This window comes from Syzygium oleosum, unplaced genomic scaffold (genome assembly GCF_021117445.2).
Source record: "Syzygium oleosum isolate NSW1041296 unplaced genomic scaffold, Sole_v2.1 Sole_v2.13, whole genome shotgun sequence".
In the NCBI taxonomy this organism is placed as follows: Eukaryota; Viridiplantae; Streptophyta; class Magnoliopsida; order Myrtales; family Myrtaceae; genus Syzygium; species Syzygium oleosum.
In genome coordinates, this window is record NW_026607497.1 from 325,849 (window position 1) to 349,178 (window position 23,330).

Genomic DNA, 23,330 nt, shown 5'->3' on the forward strand with positions numbered 1-23,330 from the left:
ATGTGAACAAGTCAGTCTATGTTCACTTCTGCATCCATGGCGCTGTTTTTTGTTGAAGTAGCAACCGGTAAGTTTCTGGAGAAAAGTTTTGATTCAGGGATACCCCAAATGTTTTACATTTTTTATTCCTGATTTCATATCGTCAGACTAGAAATCATGAATTCTTAGGGCTGGAGAAGAGTTTATAAGGTCTGTCATTGCCTGTCGCCCTTCCGGCTTTTCCCCTTCTGTAAGGTAGAGATGGATTCTTGTGAAGCTTACCATGTCTGAGTCTGATCAAAAGGAGGAGGCGTGGGAATCTTACGGTAACATGTAGGATGGTGGAAAATGTGATGAATGAGGTCAATTTGTAGAAATGAATTTGTTCTCTCTCCCGCCCGGCCGGCCGTTGGGTAAAGGGTCACTGAAATCTCTCTCTTCTAATTTTGACCATTGGGCCTATGGGCCCAACCCAAAAAAATCATCTGGGCCAAATATCAAACAGGCCAAGGCCCAGGCACGGCTACCCCACTCCTAGTTCCAATACTTGAAAAAGATCCAACGTCTAATCAGTGGCATTGTCGTAAATTAAGGAATAAGCAAGCGTTCTTTATCAAAGTTGAATTCCTTTCCTTTCCAAATGCGCATCAGGCATCGCCCTCGTAAGGGAGAGAGCAAAAAGCAAAAGAAAGACGCTTTTTAGACAGTGGTGTCGATGACGACAATGCTCTGCTTACAGAAGGCCCGTGTCTAGTTACCGCAGAGGGAAGGTTTGCTACGATGGTGGTGGAGGGGAGCGAAAGGACACGACTTGGAAGTGAAAATGACGACGAGGGAGAAGAAGAAATAGAGGGATGGAGGAAGAAATGGCTGAGACACTATGCCTCACATCATCAGATACTGTTGGTGGGCGAAGGCGACTTCTCTTTCTCGTCGAGTTTGGCCTCGGCTTTTGGCTCTGCCTCCAATGTGACCGCCACTTCCCTCGACCATTATGGTGCGTAGTGCTTACCATGATGCTGACAATTCTGCCCTTGTATCGGACCCGGTTTATGTATGCGTGAGTGTAATCTTACTGTTGGTTCTCTAGGGCATGTGTTTTTGTGGGAGCGATCGACTGATCAAGCACGTTTTCTTATGCACGGGTCAAGTTATTTGAGTATAGATGGTCTGTTTCGGTGTTAGGTGGTTGTGAAATGCGCAAGTCAGTTTTTTTGTGGAAGGAATGGAAGGTGGGTCTTGTAGCAGGACAAATTCTTGCTCTTGTGACGTTACTGGTTTCTCTTGCTTCGCCTTCTTGTCTGGAATAGAAGTCGGGACTGAGACTAAAAAATGCTGTGATATCGACTCTACTTGGTGTTGTTGGTAGGAGTAACCTTTTCCTAACCAATCATATGGCCACGAGGAAGTCTTATATTACGTGAAACGCTGACATAGTATCACTCACCGATTTATATTGAATGGAAGTAGTGTGAATGATGCCATGTCAAGTGCACTGATGATTCAGGTTGCCAGGTGATATAAGCATTACAAACTAGTTTTCTTTACCTTTCTCATGCTGCTAGCCCTGGTTCAAGTATCGCTATGTCTTTTTTTTTTTCTCTCGTTCCTAGCCTTATGTGACAGGAACATGTGATTCAGAAAAAAAAGAAAAAAAGACTAATTGGACTGGCCATGTGGTTTTAATTTATATAAGCTTGTGTCATACCCGACAGATGCCTTGATCAGGAAGTATAAGAAAGCAAAATCAAATTTGGGGAAATTAAATAAGCGGGGAGCTTCCTTGTTGTATAGAGTGGATGCCACCAGAATGAAATACAATGCAGATTTGAGAGTGCGGAAGTTCGATCGAATCATCTTCAACTTCCCTCATGCGGGGTTCCATGGAAAGGAAGACAACGTGCAGTTGATCAAGTAAAGTGCCTCATGTTTCTCCATGCTTATCTATAATCTATTAGACTATTACCATTCAATATCTTTTCATCCACAGTGTGGGTAATGCATCATCATATTCTTACTTTGTTGCAGCACCACCTTTTCTTTTCTTTTTCTTTTTTTCCAAAGAACAGCAGGTATAATATTTTTTCTGAAACTAGTATCAGCAGTGGGCTCTCTATTGCAATATTATTCCAAATTTTGAAATGGTTAGTATCCCTCTAGAGCACCGTGGATGGAAATCTAGAAGAAGAAAAGGATTTCACGTGAGTTGGTTAATTTGCAGAGTCCTCATGGTAGAGTTTTCCCCTTCCATGCCTTAGAATTTGATGGTGGAGTTTTGGCTTTTATAGTAGATGGAGATCAACTTACATATGTGAGGCTCATATGTGCCCAATCCTGAAAATATGCTCCTTGGGAATAAAGTGTGGACCGGTATTGATGTGTTTCATGGTGATTGTTCATATACAGCATGCATAGGAAACTTATGTATGGCTTCTTTTGGAACGCAAGCCAAATGCTTCGTGCTGATGGTGAAGTGCATGTAAGCCACAAGACCGAAGCTCCATATTGCCATTGGAATCTGGAGGAACTTGCATCTCGGAATTCTCTGAAATTGATTGATCAGACAGCTTTTGAAAGCAAGAATTATCCAGGATATCACCACAAGCGCGGAGATGGTTCGAGATGTGATGAACTCTTTCCTCTGGGGCCTTGCAGTACCTTCAAGTTCAGGTTCTACCCTGGAGCTAAGGAGAAAGCTAGGGAAGTGTTGGGAGAGTCAATGACGCACAACAATGCAATTCATGCAGAATGTCGGCAAATTTATGTGAGTCCAGTTCAGATGCCTGTAGAGATTCCACTAATTTATGGGAGATCAGTTCAGGTGCATGTAGGACTTGAGCGAATTTATGAGAACGTGATGCGGATACTGGAGCAGTTGCTGCCACGCTCAATGACCCATGTTCCGTTACCCAGGAATAGACATATAGAGTTGGGAATGAATTTCAGGAACGAAGATGGAGGGATTGGTGCTAATTACCGAAACATTGTGCAGGAGATACCACATAGCACATGTTATGATGCAGGGTTTCGCTTGGTCCCTCTGCCTGGTCTTGCCCCCGAACAACATTATGCAGATGTAGAAAGAAGAAGGTCTGTTGGTGACCTGTATCTTTTCCAAGATCCCCAACATCTGGAGTACTTGAGGAGGCTCGTAGATTCTTTTGGAAGGCCGTGACTGATCGCACTCCCCTTATGCACGCAGGCTACGCAGAGATCATCAATGCTGGTCGGGGATAGAATATTTTGGAATCTGTTTTTGTACAGAGGTTATGCGGACGGCGCTGGTAAATGGTAGAATCCTTTGAAATCTGTTTTTGTATGGGCTGGAAAGTTCTGAATTTCTTATGACGCCACCAAATTCGGACGTTTAAGCTGAGTTCAAGACCTGGACAGATTTCTGTGTGTTTAAATATTTGTCGGAGCAATTTCAAGCCCCGTTCTCCAACTAGAGCAAAGAATGTTCATGGGTGTTAAACCTACCCCCTTTTTAAGGTCGGGAACAAATGGTTGACTTTGGACTCCTGTATCTTGACGTTTGTGTTCCAATTTTTATTTTGCCATGATTGGCGCTTCGTTTGATTTATCCTACTTGCGAACGGGCTAGTTGTGAATGTCAAAAGGTTAAGGATTCAACATTTTAATTTAGGGTATTTGATGCCACTTAAAAATTAAGCTAACTAATTTTACGGTAGCAAGCCTTGTTCTCATATGCTCTCCAAAACAAGTGAAATGGGTTGTAGGACGAGGCAAAATCATTATCTCAAAGATAATGTGTCGTTTAAATAATCAAGTCACCAAGCAACCCAGTGATCTTTCATTACTATAACAAAGTACCTTACACAATTCGTAGCACTACTCTGGGATCCACGAATCCCTAGGACATGGCAGAAGTCCATTTTCTTAAGTCCTAGGAGAGCATGCCGTCGTATATCTCTTCATCATCAAATTTAAATAGCTGCAATTGTGTTGCTCTAAAGATACACCTCCTGTTAATTGTTACCCAACATTTAGAAAACACGATGCCATTTGCCATCGTCCTTGCTTTCGTCTTTTACCAGATGGGGTTGTTACTTTCGATATTCACGCTGGAACAAACCTCTATAGTAATTGAAGGACAGGAGTAGGACCACGCTTTTCTTTAAGGCTGTGTATCTAGTTTACATAAGTGGCATAAAAGACAAGATGGATGAAGCAGCAGCACACGTTGTCCCAGGGACTGCTTTGGGAGCTGATGCATCATTAACTGTTGGGAGGCATCTCAAGAAATTGAAACCACCCTGAGAACGGCAACACACGCACGATGGATGAAGAACATGGATCAGCTTTGGTTCAAAGAGTTGGGAGTAAGCATAGGCATTCTGTTGTACTTCAGCAGTGCTACATATATCAACAATATCATCTTGTCACCTGAAAACCTTAAAAGGGAGATTCTAATAAATGATCATGTAAACAAGTTAAGATGATTTCGAATGACTAAGTTAGTGCTGTTGATGACCCTAGATGGAGTGATCTGACACTGAACGGCATAACTGGCATGTTCATAACAAGCTGTCGGAGAGAATTCTACTTAATGAGACAATCAGGGTCAGACAGTCGAGCCCCCCCGATGCTGCGCTTCCCATGAGCTAGTAGCTTCTCATACATGCACATGCGCAACCTTCAGAACAGAAATTATTACGCTGTTTATAGCTGTAGGTATAAATGTGATGATTGCCAAAATAATACACAGTAGAATTAATTGTGTATGTTAAACCACAAAGCTAACTAAGGGATTAATGATCATATGGGCAAGATTGACATGCTACACTTGCAAAAGCAAATTCACAACAGCGATCAAGTGTCGCAAAATGGGGCCTAGGAAAACAAGAAAACAATGACCAGAGAGTAAGCAAGTTCAAAGCGCATACTCATCTATTTGCTTTCTTTCCTGAATGATGGATGGAAATACGGTAGGACAACCGCTGATCATCGATTTCGGAACCCAGTAACAAATCTCTGAATACCAGCAAAATCAGATACTGTATCGACATTGCAAAAGCTTCCTGGTAATTGATTTTGCATGTAATCTACAAGAAACTTGCACTGTTTTTCTCCGTTTGTCTGCATAAGATGATAATTAAGTCAGATTGGATAATGAGGACAATGACAACAATATGGAGCTAATAACTGAAAATAACAGCTCTTTTTCCTTCGATGAACCATGGACATTTGGGATGTTTCCCAGCTTTTCAGCCTTGACAGACCAAGTTTAAAGTATTATCCTAGACTAGAATGCTTATGTATCGGCTATTCAAGTATGATCAAGCCTATGGCTACATTCACATAGACTAACCACCATAAGTGCATGATAATCACGGCGACTTCTAATCTGCCCCAAAAGAAGAGCTAAATTTAACTCATCAAACAAGTCCCCAGAGATGAATAAGTCGGTGTGCCTCCAAGTGTACCAAGTTTAGCACGTTAAGATGATAGTGGAGATTCAATGAAAAGGAGTACCTCAAAAGCAAAGAAACCACCAGGTTTCAACATTGAAGCAGCCCCATTACACAGATGGAGAAGATCATCCATACCCTCAGCACCACCATCCAGGGCAAGCCTCGGTTCATGCCTCCCAACTTCGGCTTGTAAGCCACTTATGTCTACACTTGGAATATAAGGCGGATTGCTCACAAGACCTGCGACTTTTCCTTCAACGTCCTTCAAAGGTTCCAACCAAGAACCTTCCCTCACCTCAATTTTGTCCTGCTTTCACATAAACTTAAACCAAATGAAAACATACCCCATTCCATGCTCTCTCTATTTATATATGTCGACCATACAGACCTGCAAGCTATATCTTTCCACATTAAAGGAAGCAACTGGAACAGCGAAAGGGCTCAAATCCGTTGCGATAACTCTTCCATAATTTCCCAAGATCTTGGCAATTCCAATAGCAATAGCGCCACTACCAGTTCCCAAATCAGCCCACAAACCCTCTCTCAATCCTTGGTCTTTCGAAATCACATCAACCACCAAATCCACAACGATCTCGGTCTCGGGCCTCGGGATCAAGACCCCTTCTCGAACGCACAGAATCAAGTCCCTCCAATGCTCGCACCCGACTACATACTGAAAAGGCCTTCTCTCCTCGATCCTCTGCTTCCATAAACTGTAGAGCTCCTGGACATCGGCTTTCAAGCTAATGATGACATCTGGGTCGTCGCTCGCGACGGCTTTGCGCATCAATGAAGGGTCGAACCCGTCGAGGACGTCTTCCATCAGCCAGCTGAGCTCCCTACAGAGGAGAGCGGAGTCCGGGCCGTTGTCGGAGTCCTCGAAGGAGGACCCGACAGAGGCGGCGAGAGATTTGGCCCAAGAGTGCCATTCTAGGAGGTCCGAGACGGTGGTCGTGTACTTGGGTGGCCTCAGAAACAGTGGGAGCAGCGAAGGGGAAGAAGAAGAAGCTAGCGGCGGCGGCGGAGGAGATAGAGAAGAGTGAATGTGACGGTGGCGAATTGGAGTGATGTGGAGAGCCCGAGTAAGAGGAGGAGGAGGGAGTGGAGAGAAGAAGGTGGAGAAGTTGGAGGCGAGGATCCATGGCCATGCGCGGGTGAGGCTCGGCCTCAGCGTCGGCTTCATTTGCTCCGGGTGCCTCCGGACAGGTCGTGCCGGGGTCCGAGAAATTGGCTTTTGTACCCTGTTTTTTTATAGGGAAGACAGGCCCAAATGATCATATCCATTATTCATTACAGAGAGTGTTGTAGCATGTTTTTAGATAACCTTCGAGATGCTGCGGTCGTGGGGTGAAGTCCTAAAGTAATTTTTTCTGACCCCCAAAAGAAAGTCCGAAGTAATTTGACCATAAACTCTCTCGTTTAGAATCATAAGGGGAAAAAGTATAAAAAAAAAGTCTAAAACTTATTACATTTGTACCAATTCGGTTCAAAACATTTTAATTGGGTCAATTTAATCATAAACATTTTGCATTTGTACAAATTAAGTATATCTGGTCAATTTTGGCCGAAAATCGCTGACGTGAACAAATTTTACAATTTTTTAAAATGTTTTTAATGATTTTATTATAATTTTTTTTTCATTGTGGCCGGTTAGGGTCATTGCCCCTCATCCGTTCCAACGAGGGCAACCCAAGCGAGGGCGGCCCGGGCAAAGGCTTGGTAGCCCTTGCTCGTTGCCTGCAATGGCCTGGGGAGGGCTCGCAAGACCTCGCCCAACGGTCTCAAGAGGCAAAAATAAATAAAAAATAAAAAAATAGAAAAATATTTAAAAATTGTAAGTTTGTCCACGTCATCGCCAGTCGTGTTATATAAGACGGACGACGTCCATGTCAGCAGTTTTCAATCAAAATTGGTCTTATGGGCTCAATTGACACAAATGCAAAAGATTTATGACTAAATTGGTCCAATTGGTACCAATGAAATATGTTTAAGACTTTTTTGGTACATTTCCCAGAATCATAAACACATAGAATAGAGTTTATGAGATTGACATATACATAGATCTAAATTTTATTGAAATATATCGGTTGGGTGAGAGAAAACCAAATAATCAATAGAATCATCGAGGTAAGACAGTTGAATGAACCACAAAGGAAGATACCTTCATCGGTCCACATTCACAAATCAATTTTAGACAATTGTAAATATTAGTCTTTGAGTAACGTCCGTTGCATGCGGTTGGTGATATTAATGTTTCAATATAAAATTTGCAATGGTAACATTGCTCTTTACTTTGAAATCATCACTTTCAAAGTGAGCGCAACGCAAATCATAACAAACTTAATTGCTCAATTCCTTGTAAGAAAAGGATTTATGTAGGTTCGAGAAGAAAGGGATTTATGTAGGCTCGATGTCGTCACGGCTGATCGACGGGCGGGTTTCGATTACGGAAAAAAAAACTATTGCTTCCTATTAAGTCTTGGCTTCATTTATTCAGTTCATGCTGCATCCATCTTGTCCCTCGACGAGAAAGTAAGCAACATGGCCTTCAAATAGCTTAGAGACGTACTTCTTCTTTTATCTGCCAAGAGAATAGAGAAAAAAGAATTCTTAAAAAAAAGGAGCATATGTTAAATATTTCTAACACCTTAGAAATATCGAGCAAGAGAAATTCTCGAAAGCCTTATCTAATCAAAGAACGAAAGAACATTGACAGGCAGAGAAGAAGCCACATGCAAATAAGGCGTATTTTTTTCTCCATCTCGAAAATCATATGAAAAATTCTCAGCCTTTTTCGTCACCACCACTTCCATATATTTTCTCCGCGCTCCCTCAGCCACAGAGGACCCTCTCCCTCTCCCTCTCCCTCTGTCTCATCCTCTCTCGACCGAGACACCGTTCGTCAGATGATTTCTCGGACACCCATTGTCATTTCTTGATTCCTCTCGGCATCGGGCTTCAGGTAAATCATCTCTTCCTGGTTATCTGACCAATTTGTTCGCCTCCCCTGTACGCCGAACTGAATTTCGTCTTGATTGTTTTGTCGTAATCTTCTGCGCCAGCCGGGCCCGGAATTCGATACCCTTTGGAGTAAATTGCCCTTTCGCCATGTGGTTCACGATGAGCCTTAGGGAAGGGAGGAGGAATGTGAATTTGAGGATTTGTTAGTTTTTTTTGTCGGTCGTTGGAGGTGTTTGGTCCTTCTGTGTAAGGGGTACTGAACTACTGATGGTGATGATTCTAGTAGGAGGCATACAAGGAGGAACAATGGTTCCTCTAGCTTCTGTAGCTTCCGTTGTGAGTGCTGGGACTAGTGCCAACAGGGGTCCCTCTGAGGTGTCTTATTCTCTGGTTGGCAAGATTGCCTTTCCAAGGGGCAAGTATTGGAGTGGCGTCAGAAGATGGCATTGTAAATACTCGGTCACAACCACCGATTTCATTGCCGAGCACACCAATGCTGTCTCCCTTGATTCTAATGGTTACAGAGGGGATAAGGATGGCGATGACGGGATTTTACTGAAGCCCGCACCAAGGCCTGTTGTGAAACCATCCAACTCTAAGACCAATTCGGTGGGGTTGGAACCTTCGAGACCTAGCAGAGATTCTGCTGTTGAGACGCTAGATGATTTAGAAAATAAGAATAATGTTCTTGAGTCCCTTGATGAGGTGTTGGAGAAGGCGGAAAAACTCGAAAAGTCTAATCTGGGTCAACAAGCAAGCAAAAAGGAGGGTGCAAATGTAAATAAATCAACACCATCCAGTACAAGTGCTAATCTCAAAAATAGTAGACCTGTGAATTCTGCTGGAAGTAAAAAGGCTAAGACTTTGAAGAGCGTGTGGCGGAAAGGGGACAATGTTGCCACGGTGCAAAAGGTAAAGTTTCCAAAGGATTCTTCTGATAGTGACAAAATTATTGATGATCCAGAATCTCAAAAGGTTGAAGAGAATGATGAGCCTCGAGCTTCTCTTAGACCTGCTCAGCCACCTTTAAGATCGCAACCTAAGTTACAGGCCAAGCCTTCTGTGGCTCCACCACCTACACCAAAGAAACCTGTAATCTTGAAGGATGTTGGGGCAGCTCCGAAATCGTCGACTGTTGACGATGTTGATGCTCCAGGAACAACTAAAGAAAGGAAGCCAATCTTGATAGATAAGTTTGCTTCCAAGAAACCAGTTGTCGACCCTCTCATAGCTCAAGCAGTTTTAGCCCCTACAAAGCCCTCAAAGGGGCCTGCCCCCGGCAAGTTGAAAGATGAGTATCGGAAGAAGAATGCTTCAGCAGGTGGACGGAGGAGAATCGTCCACGACGAGATTCCAGATGAGGAGACATCAGAACTAAATGTCTCCATTCCAGGTGCGGCTAGTGCGAGGAAGGGTAGGAAGTGGAGTAAAGCAAGTAGGAAGGCAGCTAGACTTCAGGCAGCCAAAGAAGCTGCTCCAGTGAAAGTCGAAATTCTTGAGGTTGGGGAACAGGGTATGTTGATAGAGGACTTGGCCTACAGCTTGGCCACAAGCGAAGGTGAAATCCTTGGACTGTTGTATTCAAAAGGAATTAAGCCAGATGGGGTGCAAACTTTGGACAAGGAAATGGTGAAGATGATCTGTAACGAATATGAGGTGGAGGTCATAGAGGCTGATCCTATCAAAGTTGAAGAAATGGCAAGAAAGAAGGAAATACTAGATGAAGATGACTTGGGCAAACTTGAAGATAGGCCACCTGTGCTGACTATCATGGGTCATGTGGATCACGGCAAGGTAATATAAGTGAGACCATAGTTTTCTCAGATGAGTGAGAAAATGCATTGCTTCTATATTGATAATGACATACACTGATGTGAGTTGTGCATAATGTTTTGCAGACAACCCTGTTGGATCATATTCGTAAAAGCAAGGTATGAATGGAAGCTTCTATTACGATCGCTTTTTGACTTTTCTTGCACCAGATCTGCAGTTAAGTTTTTCTAGATGGCTTCATCATGCATCTTTATAAATGTGTTTCACGAAAGTACTGTTTGTTTAGTTTCACTTGTTACCAATTGAGAAATGACATTAATGAATACCAATTTTTAAATGTAAATCATAGACCGCTGAGAATTGTCAGGTCTAGTTGCTCGTGTGCATTATAGATTGGGTGACTGGACTTGACTGATAGACTTTTGCAGGTGGCTGCATCTGAAGCGGGTGGGATTACACAAGGAATTGGGGCATATAAGGTGCTAGTACCTGTGGATGGTAAATTGCAACCCTGTATTTTCCTGGATACTCCTGGGCATGAGGTAATTTTGCTGCCAATATTCACCAGTTTATGATGTTCTGAACTTTAGGCTTATGATTGTAGTGAGGGTATAGTTGGCAGGATCAATCTCTATTATGTTAATTTCCTGATCTAACTTCAATTACATTCTGTCTTACAGGCATTTGGAGCAATGAGGGCTCGTGGAGCGAGAGTGACGGATATTGCTATCATTGTAGTGGCTGCTGATGATGGGATCCGGCCTCAAACCAGTGAGGCTATTGCTCACGCCAAAGCAGCTGGAGTGCCAATAGTGATTGCCATAAACAAGGTTTGTCGACTGAAGCAAAACTTATCTGAAGTGTTATAAGAAATAGATGCTTGAAGTAAGAGTATTTAGGATAGCGATAATTTGCTCATCGTGGTGTCTGATCAAGCTCCTCCATCTTTTTCTTGATCAGATTGATAAAGATGGAGCCAGTCCAGAACGGGTAATGCAAGAACTTTCTTCAATTGGCTTGATGCCAGAAGATTGGGGTGGCGACATCCCTATGGTTCAGGTCCACCCTTTTCTCTGGATGGGATCTGTCTTTTCATCTTGTTATGCTAGTTCATGGTTTCTCATAGTGTTATGTGCCATTTCACAGATTAGTGCCCTCAAAGGGGAGAACGTAGATGATTTACTGGAGACCGTCATGCTTGTTGCAGAGGTATATCTAGATTGATGCATTGTACAGTTATTTGTAATGGAGGCAAATTCTCCTTATGGTTTCTTTCCTCGGGGTGGGTTAGCAAACGTTTTTACCCCAATATATTCTCTTATTTAATGCCTGTAATGTTAAAGTAGATCCATCTTTTACTTCTCAGGGTTAACTTTCTGATGGCTTACCTGCTTCTGCTTTGACTCGTGATTTTTTTCTTTTGTCGGGCTAGATACTATAACTCATGATTAAGTGAGCTTTTGGACATTATTTAGCTCCCTTACAACTTCAGAGTAATTCCTTTGATACTTTTATGACATTTAGACTTCTCTTAATACTCTGGCCAATTTTTTTGTGAAACATGTTCTCCTGTGTCCAACAGAGAGTTATTATATGTGTTGCTGTGATTTTATCCTAACCCTAAACACATTTTTCATGCAGTTGCAAGAGCTGAAGGCCAATCCTCATAGAAATGCGAAGGGCACTGTAATTGAAGCTGGTCTTCATAAATCTAAAGGACCAACAGCTACATTTATTGTGCAAAATGGCACCCTTAGAAGAGGGGATGTTGTGGTCTGTGGAGGAGCTTTTGGAAAGGTTAGAGCATAAAACAAACTCTCAGCAGTTCTGTTAAACTTAATATATGCACAGTGCAACTTGAGAAAACAGTTTCTCAATATTGCATTGTTTAGATTGCTCTGTCGTTTACTAATGTTTGAAATGTTGTTCTGTGGTCAGGTTCGGGCACTATTTGACGACAATGGCAAGCAAGTCCATGAAGCTGGACCCTCCATCCCTGTACAGGTTGGTACTTCTTGGACTATGTCGTTATTCCCTTAGGCATAATGATACTTGGGATATGATTTTACAACAACTCCTGGTGACATCAGTTGATGGGGGTTCTACCTAATTTTAGCCTTAATTTTAATTTATCATCCACTGAGAAATCATTGACATGGTCTTGCTGCGCTTGATGAACATCTTTAAAATTTCCTTAGGCAAATACTTTAGCAGATGTTGCCTTGGCAATGCTATATGCGAATATACTTTCTCGTTCGTGAGTCTGGAAGTTTGTGTGATGGCATACTCAGTACTTGGCCAATGTGCATTTTCTTTTTAACCTGTATGAGGTCTTAATCCAAATATTCCTGTATTGAGAATTTCTCCAATAGTTTAATATCTGTAACGCATATTTTTTGGTCGAAGCATATCTGTAACACATGAAAAGCCCTTAAGTCTCGGATATGTCAACAGGTTAAGCAGTGCGAAAAATATTTACCTTCCCTACATGCAGTTGGAGTTAAAATTAGTTTATGGCATGTTTATGTTATGATCTGTCACACATGATGCTACGTCACAATGCTTATGATGTAGCGGGAATCATCCCCTGACATTTTTCTCATATATTATCCATGTTTTGAGAAGTCAATATCATTTAGAATGAAAAAGGAAATTAGAATCCTTTCTTCTTAAGCAACCACATGCTCTGACTACTAGCACACATTTGTTGCATGATCTAGTGAGAAGCGGAGATGATCTTATTCCCTTCGATAACCTAGACTAAAATTGTGCCCATGTAGGTTATAATGATATTGTTCATTTTTCATATCTTGTGATCCTTAAATTCTACACTGCACCACATATAACTTGCTGGTTGTGATATAATCATGGCAGGTAATTGGACTGAATAACGTTCCAATTGCTGGTGATGAGTTTGAGGTTGTTGGGTCCCTTGATATGGCACGGGAAAAGGCAGAAACGCGTGTAGATTCTTTGCGAAATGAACGTATTTCGGCTAAGGCTGGTGATGGGAAGGTCACACTTTCTTCTTTAGCTTCTGCAGTTTCATCAGGAAAGCTTTCTGGTCTGGACTTGCACCAGCTGAATATTATCATGAAGGTTGATGTTCAGGTATGCACGTAACGTGCTTCAGATTCATGCATTGGAGGGTGGTTTGCGGGGTTATTTTGTTTTTCATGTTATATTTTAGGGCAAAAGCCACCAAAAATCCTAAACTATGCTCACTGTGACACATTTACCCTAAACTTTTTTTCGTGACACCAAAAATCCCAAACTTGTACTTGTACGAGACATTTACCCTTTGTCGAAGTTCTGTCAATGAGAATTGTTAAAAATCTGTTTACATGCATGCTAGAAAGCAAACAGTGTTGACATGGCACTCACGTGGCCTAAGTGAAATAAAAAGAAAAAAAAACGTTGTTTTGGCTGAAAAATCATTTAACGAAATCTTGACGGAGGTTAAATATGTCACATAGATATAAGTTTGGGCACACGAAAAAGTTTAGGGTAAATGTGTCACGGTGGGCATAGTTTGGGTTTTTGATGTCACAAAAAGTTCATGGTAAATGTATTGTTGTGGATATAGTTTGGGGTTTTCTGTGGCTTTTTCCCTATATCTTCTTCTTAGTTTTTGTGGAACTGAAAGATCTTTATCATGCCCAGGGATCCATCGAGGCCATAAGACAAGCCTTGCAAGTGCTTCCACAAGTTAATGTCACTTTAAAGTTTCTCTTGCAAGCGCCCGGGGATATTAGTGCTAGTGACGTTGATCTTGCAGTTGCTAGTAAAGCCATAATTGTCGGATTCAATGTTAAAGCACCCGGTTCGGTAAAGAGCTATGCAGACAACAAAGGTGTTGAGATTCGTCTCTATAGAGTAATCTATGAACTCATTGACGACATACGTAATGCAATGGAAGGACTTCTTGAGCCAGTGGAGGTTAATTTCTAAAACACACTTTTGAAACTTCCTCTATCTGAGGCTGTGGCATTATCTTGTATCACTTGATTTTGACTTGATTGACTCTGCATATCTGCTCCTACCTGAGAGACCACTTAGCAGTGCTCAGAGTGATATGGTGTTTGAGATGCTTCTTAGAATAGAGTCTCTGTCTTGATAACCGGGCATCAGCCACACTGGAACACTACTATTGTTAATTGGAGCTCAAGTCTAGCTAACACTGCCAAAGCTACATGATTTTCTTTCTCCAAAAATCCTTGTAGAGATACCTAATAATGACTTCTACACCTGTACAATTCCAGTTGATAGTTGCTGATGCTGAGTCCAATTGGGTTCCTCAGTCGGGAACTATCGCTTTTACTCTTAATATTGATGGAATATCTGTTTTGGATTATTTACTCTGTGTTCTTTCTTTAATAATCGTAGGAACAAGAAACAATTGGTTCTGCTGAAGTGCGAGCAATATTTAGCAGTGGCAGTGGTCGGGTTGCTGGATGCATGGTTACAGAGGGGAAGCTGGTGAAGGCCTGTGGTATACGAGTTGTTCGAAAAGGGAAAACTGCATATGTTGGTATTCTGGATTCTTTGAGACGGGTCAGGGAAATTGTGAAAGAGGTATAGCTAAAAGATGTCTTTGATTGGACCTTTTTGCTAAGTCATATCTTGCTTTATGTCATGATAGTGTGACTCTTGGCACATTTTTATGCATGACTTTCTATGTTGTCTACGTGCTCTTTCACGAACTCTGCTGGAATCAGACTTACCTTTTAGTTGAAACAAGCTTCGTGTATAGAATGTTTATCATTTTCTTGATGGAAGGCATGCATCGTTGCTTTAATGTGAGGAATAGAGGGTAAGATACAATTTGAAAAATTATATCTACTACTGAATCATGACGAAAAACAACAGTTGAGCTCATCAAGTATATATTCAACTATTATTCAATTATGCTGATATTTCAAGTTATAGGTTTTGATGTACTGGAAAAAGAATCTTGTTCATAAAGATTTATATTTAGACACTTGTATGCATCCTGCAGTATGAGGGGAGAGGAAGGCTGAGCAAAGTAATGTTAGCTTATTGTCCGAGCATGACAATTGTTTGGTTCTCGTTGTGTTGCCTTATCCTTCGATGGATTAGTTATCTTTGTGTTTTCACTCTTGGCATCCTTTTGCTGTTAATATATTTCGTGACCATCATCAAATTATGTTGTTACCCTCGATTTGACTGTTTCCTCTGAGAGTAAAAGTGTCCAACCCTTACTCCCCAGAAGAGTTGCTACGCTCAACAGCAATTCATTCACTGAAGTTAGAACTCTTATTTAGTGGCCATCTGGTTTTGTCTCGTCTCTTATTTGTCATGCATAGGACTGAATGTTGTGTAATTATGATCACTTTGTTGTATAGGTTGGTGCGGGACTAGAATGTGGTATTGGGATGGAAGACTATGATGATTGGGAGGAGGGAGATGTTCTGGAGGCCTTTAACACAGTTGAGAAGAGACGGACCCTTGAAGAAGCATCTGCTTCAATGACAGCTGCTTTGGAAGAAGTTGGAATCAAATTATAGGAAGGAACATGCACACTGTTGTACAAGTTGTTGCTATGCATCATGTTACAGGATATCGCCAGGAAATTGCCCTTGCCATTATGTAGGGTCAAGGCTTTCTGGCCCAAATTCCATCTGTAGAGAACAGACATTTGGTCGACCGTATTTACGTAATTCAAGGTGGAAGCATGGAAGGCCTTGGGCAGACTCAGCTTCTCAGATACGATTTTTAGCTTTTGGCAATCCGGAGGAGGAGGTTTCAGCAACAGGGTCCAGCCAATTGGAATGGGTTTCTTCCCTTTAACCAAATCAACATTTTTGTCGGGCCGCTAGCCTGGTTTAACTTGTAAAAATGTTACATTATCATGAGATCTGTATCATTGTTTCTATGTCGACAAGCACTGTCCAAACGATGCGACGTAATTTCTCTTCTGATAGATTAAATCTGGAGGAAAGTCATTTATTAAGTCATTTTCCAAATACCAAATGTTCTTTTTGTTCTTCGAGTGGTCTGTTATAACAATTTCTGAAAATGCAGTCCATTCTAAATTCTCTGCTTTTCCTCTGCACTGTAATTGCTCACTCTCGGAAAGTTGGCACAATGTTTTATGGAGTAACCGTCTGCGCTGGATTCATCAGCTGACTGTTGTTTGATCTGGTGCCTTTATACTCTTTGTATGTGATATGTACAGGGCTCTATTGTAGTGTCAACTGCATCCCGTGAGTCCACAATCCACATCAAGAACCGAGCATCCGGCTAGTCACTCTCCACTCTTCTAATTATGATTGGGATCGCAGTTAAGTAGTCACTTTAACCATATTATTGACCTGTCACTGTGTTTGAAAAAGGGTATAAAAAGTCATTCCCAGGAACGTTGTTTAAGTGAGGACTAGGAGCATGTGCACGAGTACAGATCTTGAAATCAGTCTACAACTGCTACTGCATGCACAATTTAATTATATTTCTATATGCATATGCATGTGGCCTTTTGCAAGATTTTTTTAATAGGTCTTAAAAAAATATCAATTTTTTTTCTTAATCCACTTGTAAATGGGACTCTTAAGGAGAAGAAAAAAGAGTAACTTAGCTATGAGGAAAATAATATAGTCCACCAAAATGAAGTGTCCAATCCAACTTTAAAATGTGAAGTATAATGCCAAAAAAATCCCTCAACGAACCTCTAATTGATTGTATCGATGTGAAAGTAAGTTAGTATGAGCATCAAATTTATGTAGGTAAAAAGATGTAAAAATGGATCGTATTTCATTTTAAAGGAAATTGAAAATGATAACAAGAGAGAAAACACATGAAAGAATTTCCTCTAATTAACCCAAACCAAACAGACTTGGAAGGAGACAAGTACCAACAAGTTGGAACTTCAAAACCCTCTTTTTCAGAATAGAGTATAGATTTCTCTACTCATACAGTCTGACGACTTTATAAAGGCCAGGCTTTTGATGAACAGTCCTTCAAATCCGGTCACTACGACCTATCTCAGATCTCATTTTTAGACTAACTAATAAGATTTATTGAAATGTGTTGTCGCATTGTTTTTACGGAAGTTGCCACATTATTTACTGTTGTTGTTTGGTTGTACAATAGCTCACCTCTAAAGTCAGTTTCATGTAATAATTAGATTATTGAGAAACTAAATAAACTTTTACTAGGTTGTATTTAGCTGTTCACATATGTTTTATGGTTTATATCTAATTTCATAGTTTCTTATTTTTTAATTAAGCGAGTGGCACAAGCGCAGAGGCAGGCCTGGCCTGGATATCTATAAGCTCATGGTTAAGCCTGACCTTCGATCTACACAAACGTTCCTAATATTGAACAGTTTGCATCAACAACAGATTGATGATGTAAAAGATTATCAAATTTTCATTAGATTATTTTCAAAGCGATGGGGGAGAGAGAACCTGGAACAAAGCCATTGAGAGTCGATGAAGAAGAGCTAAATCTCCAGCGAAGATGTTGAGCGTTGGTGAACAAGAGTGAACGTTGGAGAAGGTGGAGAAGACGAACAAAGAGCAAACAAAGAGCGCACTGAGCCTCGGGGAAGAAAATGAAAAAGAGTATCCATTAAGAGATTTTTTTTGCTTCGAAAAATTGTCTAAATTGTCATAGTGTACTTAGATAAAGGTAGAACACTTATCGCATGCTTCACATGCCAGTACTGTTGGTTGAGTTTTGTCATGGATAGTACTAAATTTGATCTATCACATGCAATCAAGATAATATTTATGGTTAATCCATGTGTACATTGTGATGCTTTGAAGTAAATTAACCTGGTTTCATTTGGGATGGCAGACATTGGAGTATATATCGAAGGATGCAGTTCAAGTAGTATGGTGGAAGGATGGTTGAAATCTGAGCAGCTATGCCTTTACTTTTGTCAATTAGGCCATGAGTTGGAATGCATTGTTAAGAGATTCAATGGTTTCATCGATGACTAATTAAGGCGATAACGGAAGGGGCTGAAGAGGTGGTGTTGACTTGGTTAGTGATGTTGGCATGGGATATTAGGTTGATGCGGTGTACAGTGAAAGCCAGAGATATCGCTGAAGAATCAAGTTCATTGATGATCGATATTTCTACATTAGATATCGAATGTTAGGTAAGCATATGACTGTGAAGTAGCTTCTTGCAGCGGAGAATCCTACGGACATGTGGACTTAGTTAGTTCTTTGGACAAGTTTGAGCTTCATTTGGGCTTGATAGATGTCTATGATAGTTGATCTATGATAGTTGAGAGCCTCTTGGGGCATTGATAGAGTCAAGATGAAATAGGAGCACTATGACTTGGTTCAATTATCGAGCCAAAATGGAGATTGTTGAGAATAAGTTTTGAGTTTGAACTTGTGAGCGAAACCCGATTTGAAGCCTAGTCATGTGATTTAAATTAGTAAAGTCTTCATTGGACTTTCAGTGACCAAACATGGGTTTCCTATTGGAGTTGGATTTTTTGTTTGAGTCGGCTAAAATGGGTTTCCTATTTTGGATACAAATATATTTGAGATGGATTTTTTGGTTTAGCACACAAGAGCAAACAAGAGTGTTAATATTTTTTCTATAAGTATTTTGAATGAGTTCTCTTAAGAAATTGCGAGATAACACTTATAAGTTTGCTTTGGGTGTAATACAGGGCTGAGAAACACTTAAGCGATTGAGCGATTACAAACACTGTATTTTCTGAATTCATTGTGAATTTTTTTTTTGCGGTTGGTTCTTCCCGTGAAATAGGTACCGGCATTTGGATCTAACCACATAAATCTCTCGTATCCTTATCATTTCTCTATAAATTTGTTTTTCTCGTGTTAGACTTGAATTACAAGATCCGTTAACTTCCGCATTATTTCACAATACTATCCCTCTCATTTTGCCGGTTGAGATTGGTCTTCCTGTATTTATGTTTCTATTTTTTGATGACCTTTTTATCCATTTGAAGAAGACGGTCTTGGTGTTAAAGAATGCATGGATCCTCGTTAAATTAAGATTAAAATTAATGATTATAAAAGCAGAAGTTTCATTGATATAGAAAATCGTGTGTAATTGTGTGTTTGCGTGAGCTAAGCTAAGAAAGCGTCTTAAATAGCCGGCGCATCCAGGGTCATCAAGAAGTGAGGAGACGTTTAATATTTCAAACACTAATATTTATGTTAATGAGAAACGAGTATTTTAGGAAAATGTGATTGGCCAGTTATTATTCGTACAAAATACTTCCTGTAGTTCCAAGAAGATGAGACTAAAGTCTTGAAAATATGCTGAGAAACGACGAGTCGTAAATGGCGTCCGTGACCGTAAATAAAATATATTCCCGGAAAAAGAGTGCGCCCATGCTTGAGTTTTGCCGTAACGTTCTTGTTTTGCTTACAAATATGGCTCAGCTCTCCTTGTGTCGAGTGCTCGCTCAACAGTCACTATTCTTCACTCCTTAACTCATCGTTATTGCTCTGCTTCGATTCTCAAGGATCACACACCCGCCTTGGAAGCAATGGCCGATGAAGTGACCCTCCTGGACTTCTGGCCGAGCATGTTCGGGATGAGGTGCCGAGTAGCGCTGACCGAGAAAGGGGTTGAGTGCGAGTACAAGGACGAGGACTTATGGAACAAGAGCGAGCTCCTCCTTCAGATGAACCCAGTCCACAAGAAAATACCCGTCCTTGTCCACAACGGCAAGCCGGTGTGCGAGTCCCTCATCATTGTGGAGTACATAGACGAGACCTGGAGTCACAAGGCCCCTCTCTTGTCATCCGACCCTTATGATCGAGCCCGAGCCAGATTCTGGGCTGATTTCGCCGACACGAAGGTTTTATTTTCTCTGATTTTATCTTCATGTACATTTGTTAGTGATTCTTCGATCGGTGGTATTAATGTGATTTTTTGATGGAGCAATCATTTTTCGCTATTTAGATCTCATGCTGTATGCGAAAAAAGATCACCTGAGCTCACATATGGCTTGGTGCTTAAATTGTCATCATCAATTCACCATCATCTAGTCTTTGTATGGCTTTTAATTTAATATGTACTGAAATTATCAAGTACGAAGTGTAAGCAAAATGACACTATCTACATGGACTATAAACAGATTGTCCAGCCGAATTCTTGTAATATATTAAGTGATGTTGCACAAATAATATTGCAGCACGAAGTGCAATTACTAATAGTCAGTTTATGATGATTCTAATGATTCTCTTTTGTCTGGCACTGATCAACAATTTTGCAGTTCTTCGATCTAGGGATGAAGGTGTTGATGACGAAAGGGGAAGAACAAGAGGCTGCAAACAAGGGGTTCATCGAAAGCCTGCAACGATTAGAAAGTGAGCTTGGAGACGAGCCTTTCTTCAGGGGCAGTAAGTTTGGGTTCTTGGACATAGTGTTCATTAGCGTCTACTGCTTGTTCTACTCCTACGAAACGTGTGGCAACTTCAGCATCGAAGCGGAGTGTCCGAAGCTCGTTGTGTGGGCCAAGAGGTGCATGGAGAAGGAGAGCGTATCCAAATCTCTCCCTGACCCTCGAGAGGTGTATGGCATCATCTTGGAGCGCAGGAAAGCAGTGGGCATAGAGTAGAGGACTGTGCTACTGCTTTTGCTATTTCCTGTTTGCAACTGTTGGAATTTGCTATCCTTGTTAGTGATGCTGTTGTACACTTAAGGGGCTTCTTTGTTTTCTGAAGTTGTGTTCTGAGAAGACACTTCGTTGTGTCTACTCTTCATCTTGTACTACTAGACGATCATGTCGCATAAAAGTCAGGCATACTAGCTCATATCATGCTGAGGTAGTAATTATCCTGTGATGTGAAGTTCTGGTCAGGTCATGAGTACATTTCAGGTTTGTGGATGTTCTTCAAAATCCTTCCCACGTTTTTTTTTTCTTTTGTGTTTGGAGAATAATGGACTGCGCTTTGCATGCTCATCAGAGCTGAAGAGGCTGGGGAAGAACGAGGCCTACTCTTTGTAACTGTCCTTAGTCCTGAACTACTTCAGGTTTCCCCCTTTGGGGAGTGACTTTTTCAGATACTCTTAGACCAGTTATAACCATCAATCTCATATCTTAATCAGTCCGAACACTTGGTTGTTGGGCAATTGATGATTGTCATTGGCATTGAAAGTGCTTAAAATATTTCAGGAGTCAGGACACTACTCACTCCTCCCTGTCACTAGCTGCAGTTGAGGGGGAATACAACATATCAATAAGAAAAGAAAGATGGACCTAAGGTCCGTACGACACGACATGAGTTAGTAAAGATTCCTAAACAGATGCTTTATTGATACATCTTAACTGCTCGAGCCGACCACTGGCCAGAAAGACCCTGTTATTTACATCAAAATCAGAAAGACAAACAAAATCGGGTTACTAAAATCTGTCCCTGGTTGTTGGCATTGACGTCATATTGTGTGAGCCGACACGGCTCCCACAGAGGTGCAGATGACCAATAACATGGCCTGCACGACCTACTTGCTTACTCTTTAACAACGGTTTCGCAATCTGTATTAGTTAGCATTATGAGGAGGAAGATACATTGGAAGCAGAAGAGTAGGAGTTTCCAGATTATCAATCTCTTCCTCCGCAATCGCTCAAGCAATTGAATCAGCGGCTGACACCTTATGGCTGAGACAAGTTTGCTCGGTGCAAATTTGACTGCAAATCTCATGGCTTGCGGCTTGTCCATATTCTTTGAAGGGTTGAATATGAACTGGTGTCCCAAAAAATGATCAGACTCGTGAACCAAATATAGAGGGGAGGGTGTGGTGATCGCTATCAAGAGCATTAAAAAGTGGAGTAGCCGTATACGCCCCCCTTACTTTTTGCATTAATTCACATTGAATTGATAGAGCTTGTCTTGTATTTGATATTGTGTCTTCCTTTATTATGTCCATAATATAAGTCTACAAGTAATGCACAACAAGAAGACCTTTCAACTTCCCTGTCGCTATCCTTCTTTGCCGACCAAAACAAGAAGGCTGAGTAGTGTTGAGCGAGCGAGTAGGTTCCCCTTGTTTTTTTTTGGGTGATATTTCGTGATCTTTCCTCTGCTCTAGAGACTCGTATCTTTCTGCAAAAAGTGTGCTATCACATCGAAATGCATTGCCAACACACGTAAATTGCGAAGCCCAAACAAGAACTGTGTGGATACGCGGTCACATTCTAAGGACATGCAGTAGGGTGTGGTTTTCATCGAACTGGAAGTAATTGTCCATCCAAACGATAAAAAATCATCAAATAAATCGAGTGCACACAATATGGATCTATTGAATTTTAAGGGCTCTCGTGTATGAAGTAGATGAATATGAATCTCACTAAGTTTGGCAGTATGGATGAATTTCATTGCATGAAAAGATATCCACAGTGAATTTGATTAGATCTTGGCTGCAATTGAAGCAAGAAAACCAAAAGCCTCAACTTAAAGTAAAAACTCTAAAGGCCAAGTTAAAATCATTATATATTGCTCGATGTTTCTCGCATGTATCGTTCCCTGATGCAGGCAATAGTTGCTTCATGTGGAGATGGTTTCACAGAAACATCCAAGACAAAAGAACAAAACCGAATCCTACTATATCGCATCGCTCATCAGGTCCCAAATGACAATTATCTGTCATTTAACTACCATCACTGTGCTCCAAATTTCATCCTCTTCCATATTGAAGGGATCGCCCTTGTGCCGCGAGATGACCGAGGCAGCATATGCGGTCTGCGATCGTTCATAACCTCATCCCAAACCTCTGCCGTTTGCTTCTGAAAAGGTTGGCTTGACTGAATCGCAATGGCCGGCGACGACGAGGTAATCCTAATCCTGCTTGGGTTTTGGGCAACAGCTCTCCTCTAAAGTCAGTTCCATGTGATAATTAGGTTCTTGAGAGACTAAAAAAACTTTTGCTAGGTCACCACCTCCAGCTATTTACATATTTTTCACGGTTTTTATTAGGACAAGGACACTAAAAGTGCCAAAAGTTATGTACGGCACTCACTTTAGTGTCAAAAGTTTTTTTCGAATCACTTAAGTGTTACTTTAAAAAAAAAAACGATCACTGAAGTGTCAATTCTGATTCGGGTCGCCAAAAAATCCGACATCGTAATATTTTATTAATTTCTTAGTCCTACGTGGCTCGCCGGCGTGCCCAGTTAGCATATAATCCATAAACGACGTTGTCTAAAAGTTGTAAATGATGATC

At 41.1% G+C, this 23,330-nt stretch overlaps 4 protein-coding genes across 7 annotated transcripts; 3 read left to right on the forward strand and 1 right to left on the reverse strand.

Annotated features, from left to right (window-relative positions):
- The first annotated feature begins 623 nt into the window (after positions 1-623).
- Positions 624-3,562, forward strand: LOC115665325 (heavy metal-associated isoprenylated plant protein 41-like). Of its 4 annotated transcripts, none has more exons than XM_056317066.1 (4): positions 624-976; positions 1,695-1,893; positions 2,386-2,743; positions 2,972-3,562. In XM_056317066.1, the coding sequence occupies exons 1-4, from the start codon at positions 760-762 to the stop codon at positions 3,152-3,154; spliced, it is 957 nt and encodes a 318-aa protein (XP_056173041.1). In that variant the 5' UTR covers positions 624-759; the 3' UTR covers positions 3,155-3,562. The 4 variants fall into 4 exon arrangements, with proteins under 4 accessions (XP_056173041.1, XP_056173042.1, XP_030443059.1 ...); XM_056317067.1 differs by having other exon boundaries at positions 2,893-3,033; XM_030587199.2 differs by having other exon boundaries at positions 2,386-3,562.
- Positions 3,563-4,641: 1,079 nt separating this feature from the next.
- Positions 4,642-6,694, reverse strand: LOC115665324 (uncharacterized). The gene is made up of 3 exons (XM_030587198.2): positions 5,803-6,694; positions 5,476-5,721; positions 4,642-5,079 (listed from the first exon to the last, which is right to left on the reverse strand). Exons 1-3 carry the CDS (start codon positions 6,595-6,597, stop codon positions 4,945-4,947), a joined length of 1,176 nt encoding a protein of 391 aa, XP_030443058.2. The 5' UTR covers positions 6,598-6,694; the 3' UTR covers positions 4,642-4,944.
- A 1,521-nt stretch (positions 6,695-8,215) lies between these two features.
- LOC115692235 (translation initiation factor IF-2, chloroplastic) lies at positions 8,216-16,126 on the forward strand. The gene is made up of 13 exons (XM_056317060.1): positions 8,216-8,376; positions 8,477-10,169; positions 10,274-10,306; positions 10,577-10,690; positions 10,829-10,978; positions 11,109-11,207; positions 11,295-11,357; positions 11,790-11,945; positions 12,087-12,152; positions 13,023-13,259; positions 13,812-14,087; positions 14,535-14,723; positions 15,515-16,126. The coding sequence occupies exons 2-13, from the start codon at positions 8,643-8,645 to the stop codon at positions 15,674-15,676; spliced, it is 3,072 nt and encodes a 1,023-aa protein (XP_056173035.1). The 5' UTR covers positions 8,216-8,376; positions 8,477-8,642; the 3' UTR covers positions 15,677-16,126.
- Positions 16,127-19,611: 3,485 nt separating this feature from the next.
- Positions 19,612-20,727, forward strand: LOC115692237 (probable glutathione S-transferase). Its single transcript, XM_030619030.2, has 2 exons — positions 19,612-19,965; positions 20,383-20,727. Exons 1-2 carry the CDS (start codon positions 19,651-19,653, stop codon positions 20,725-20,727), a joined length of 660 nt encoding a protein of 219 aa, XP_030474890.1. The 5' UTR covers positions 19,612-19,650.
- The last annotated feature ends 2,603 nt before the right edge of the window (positions 20,728-23,330 follow it).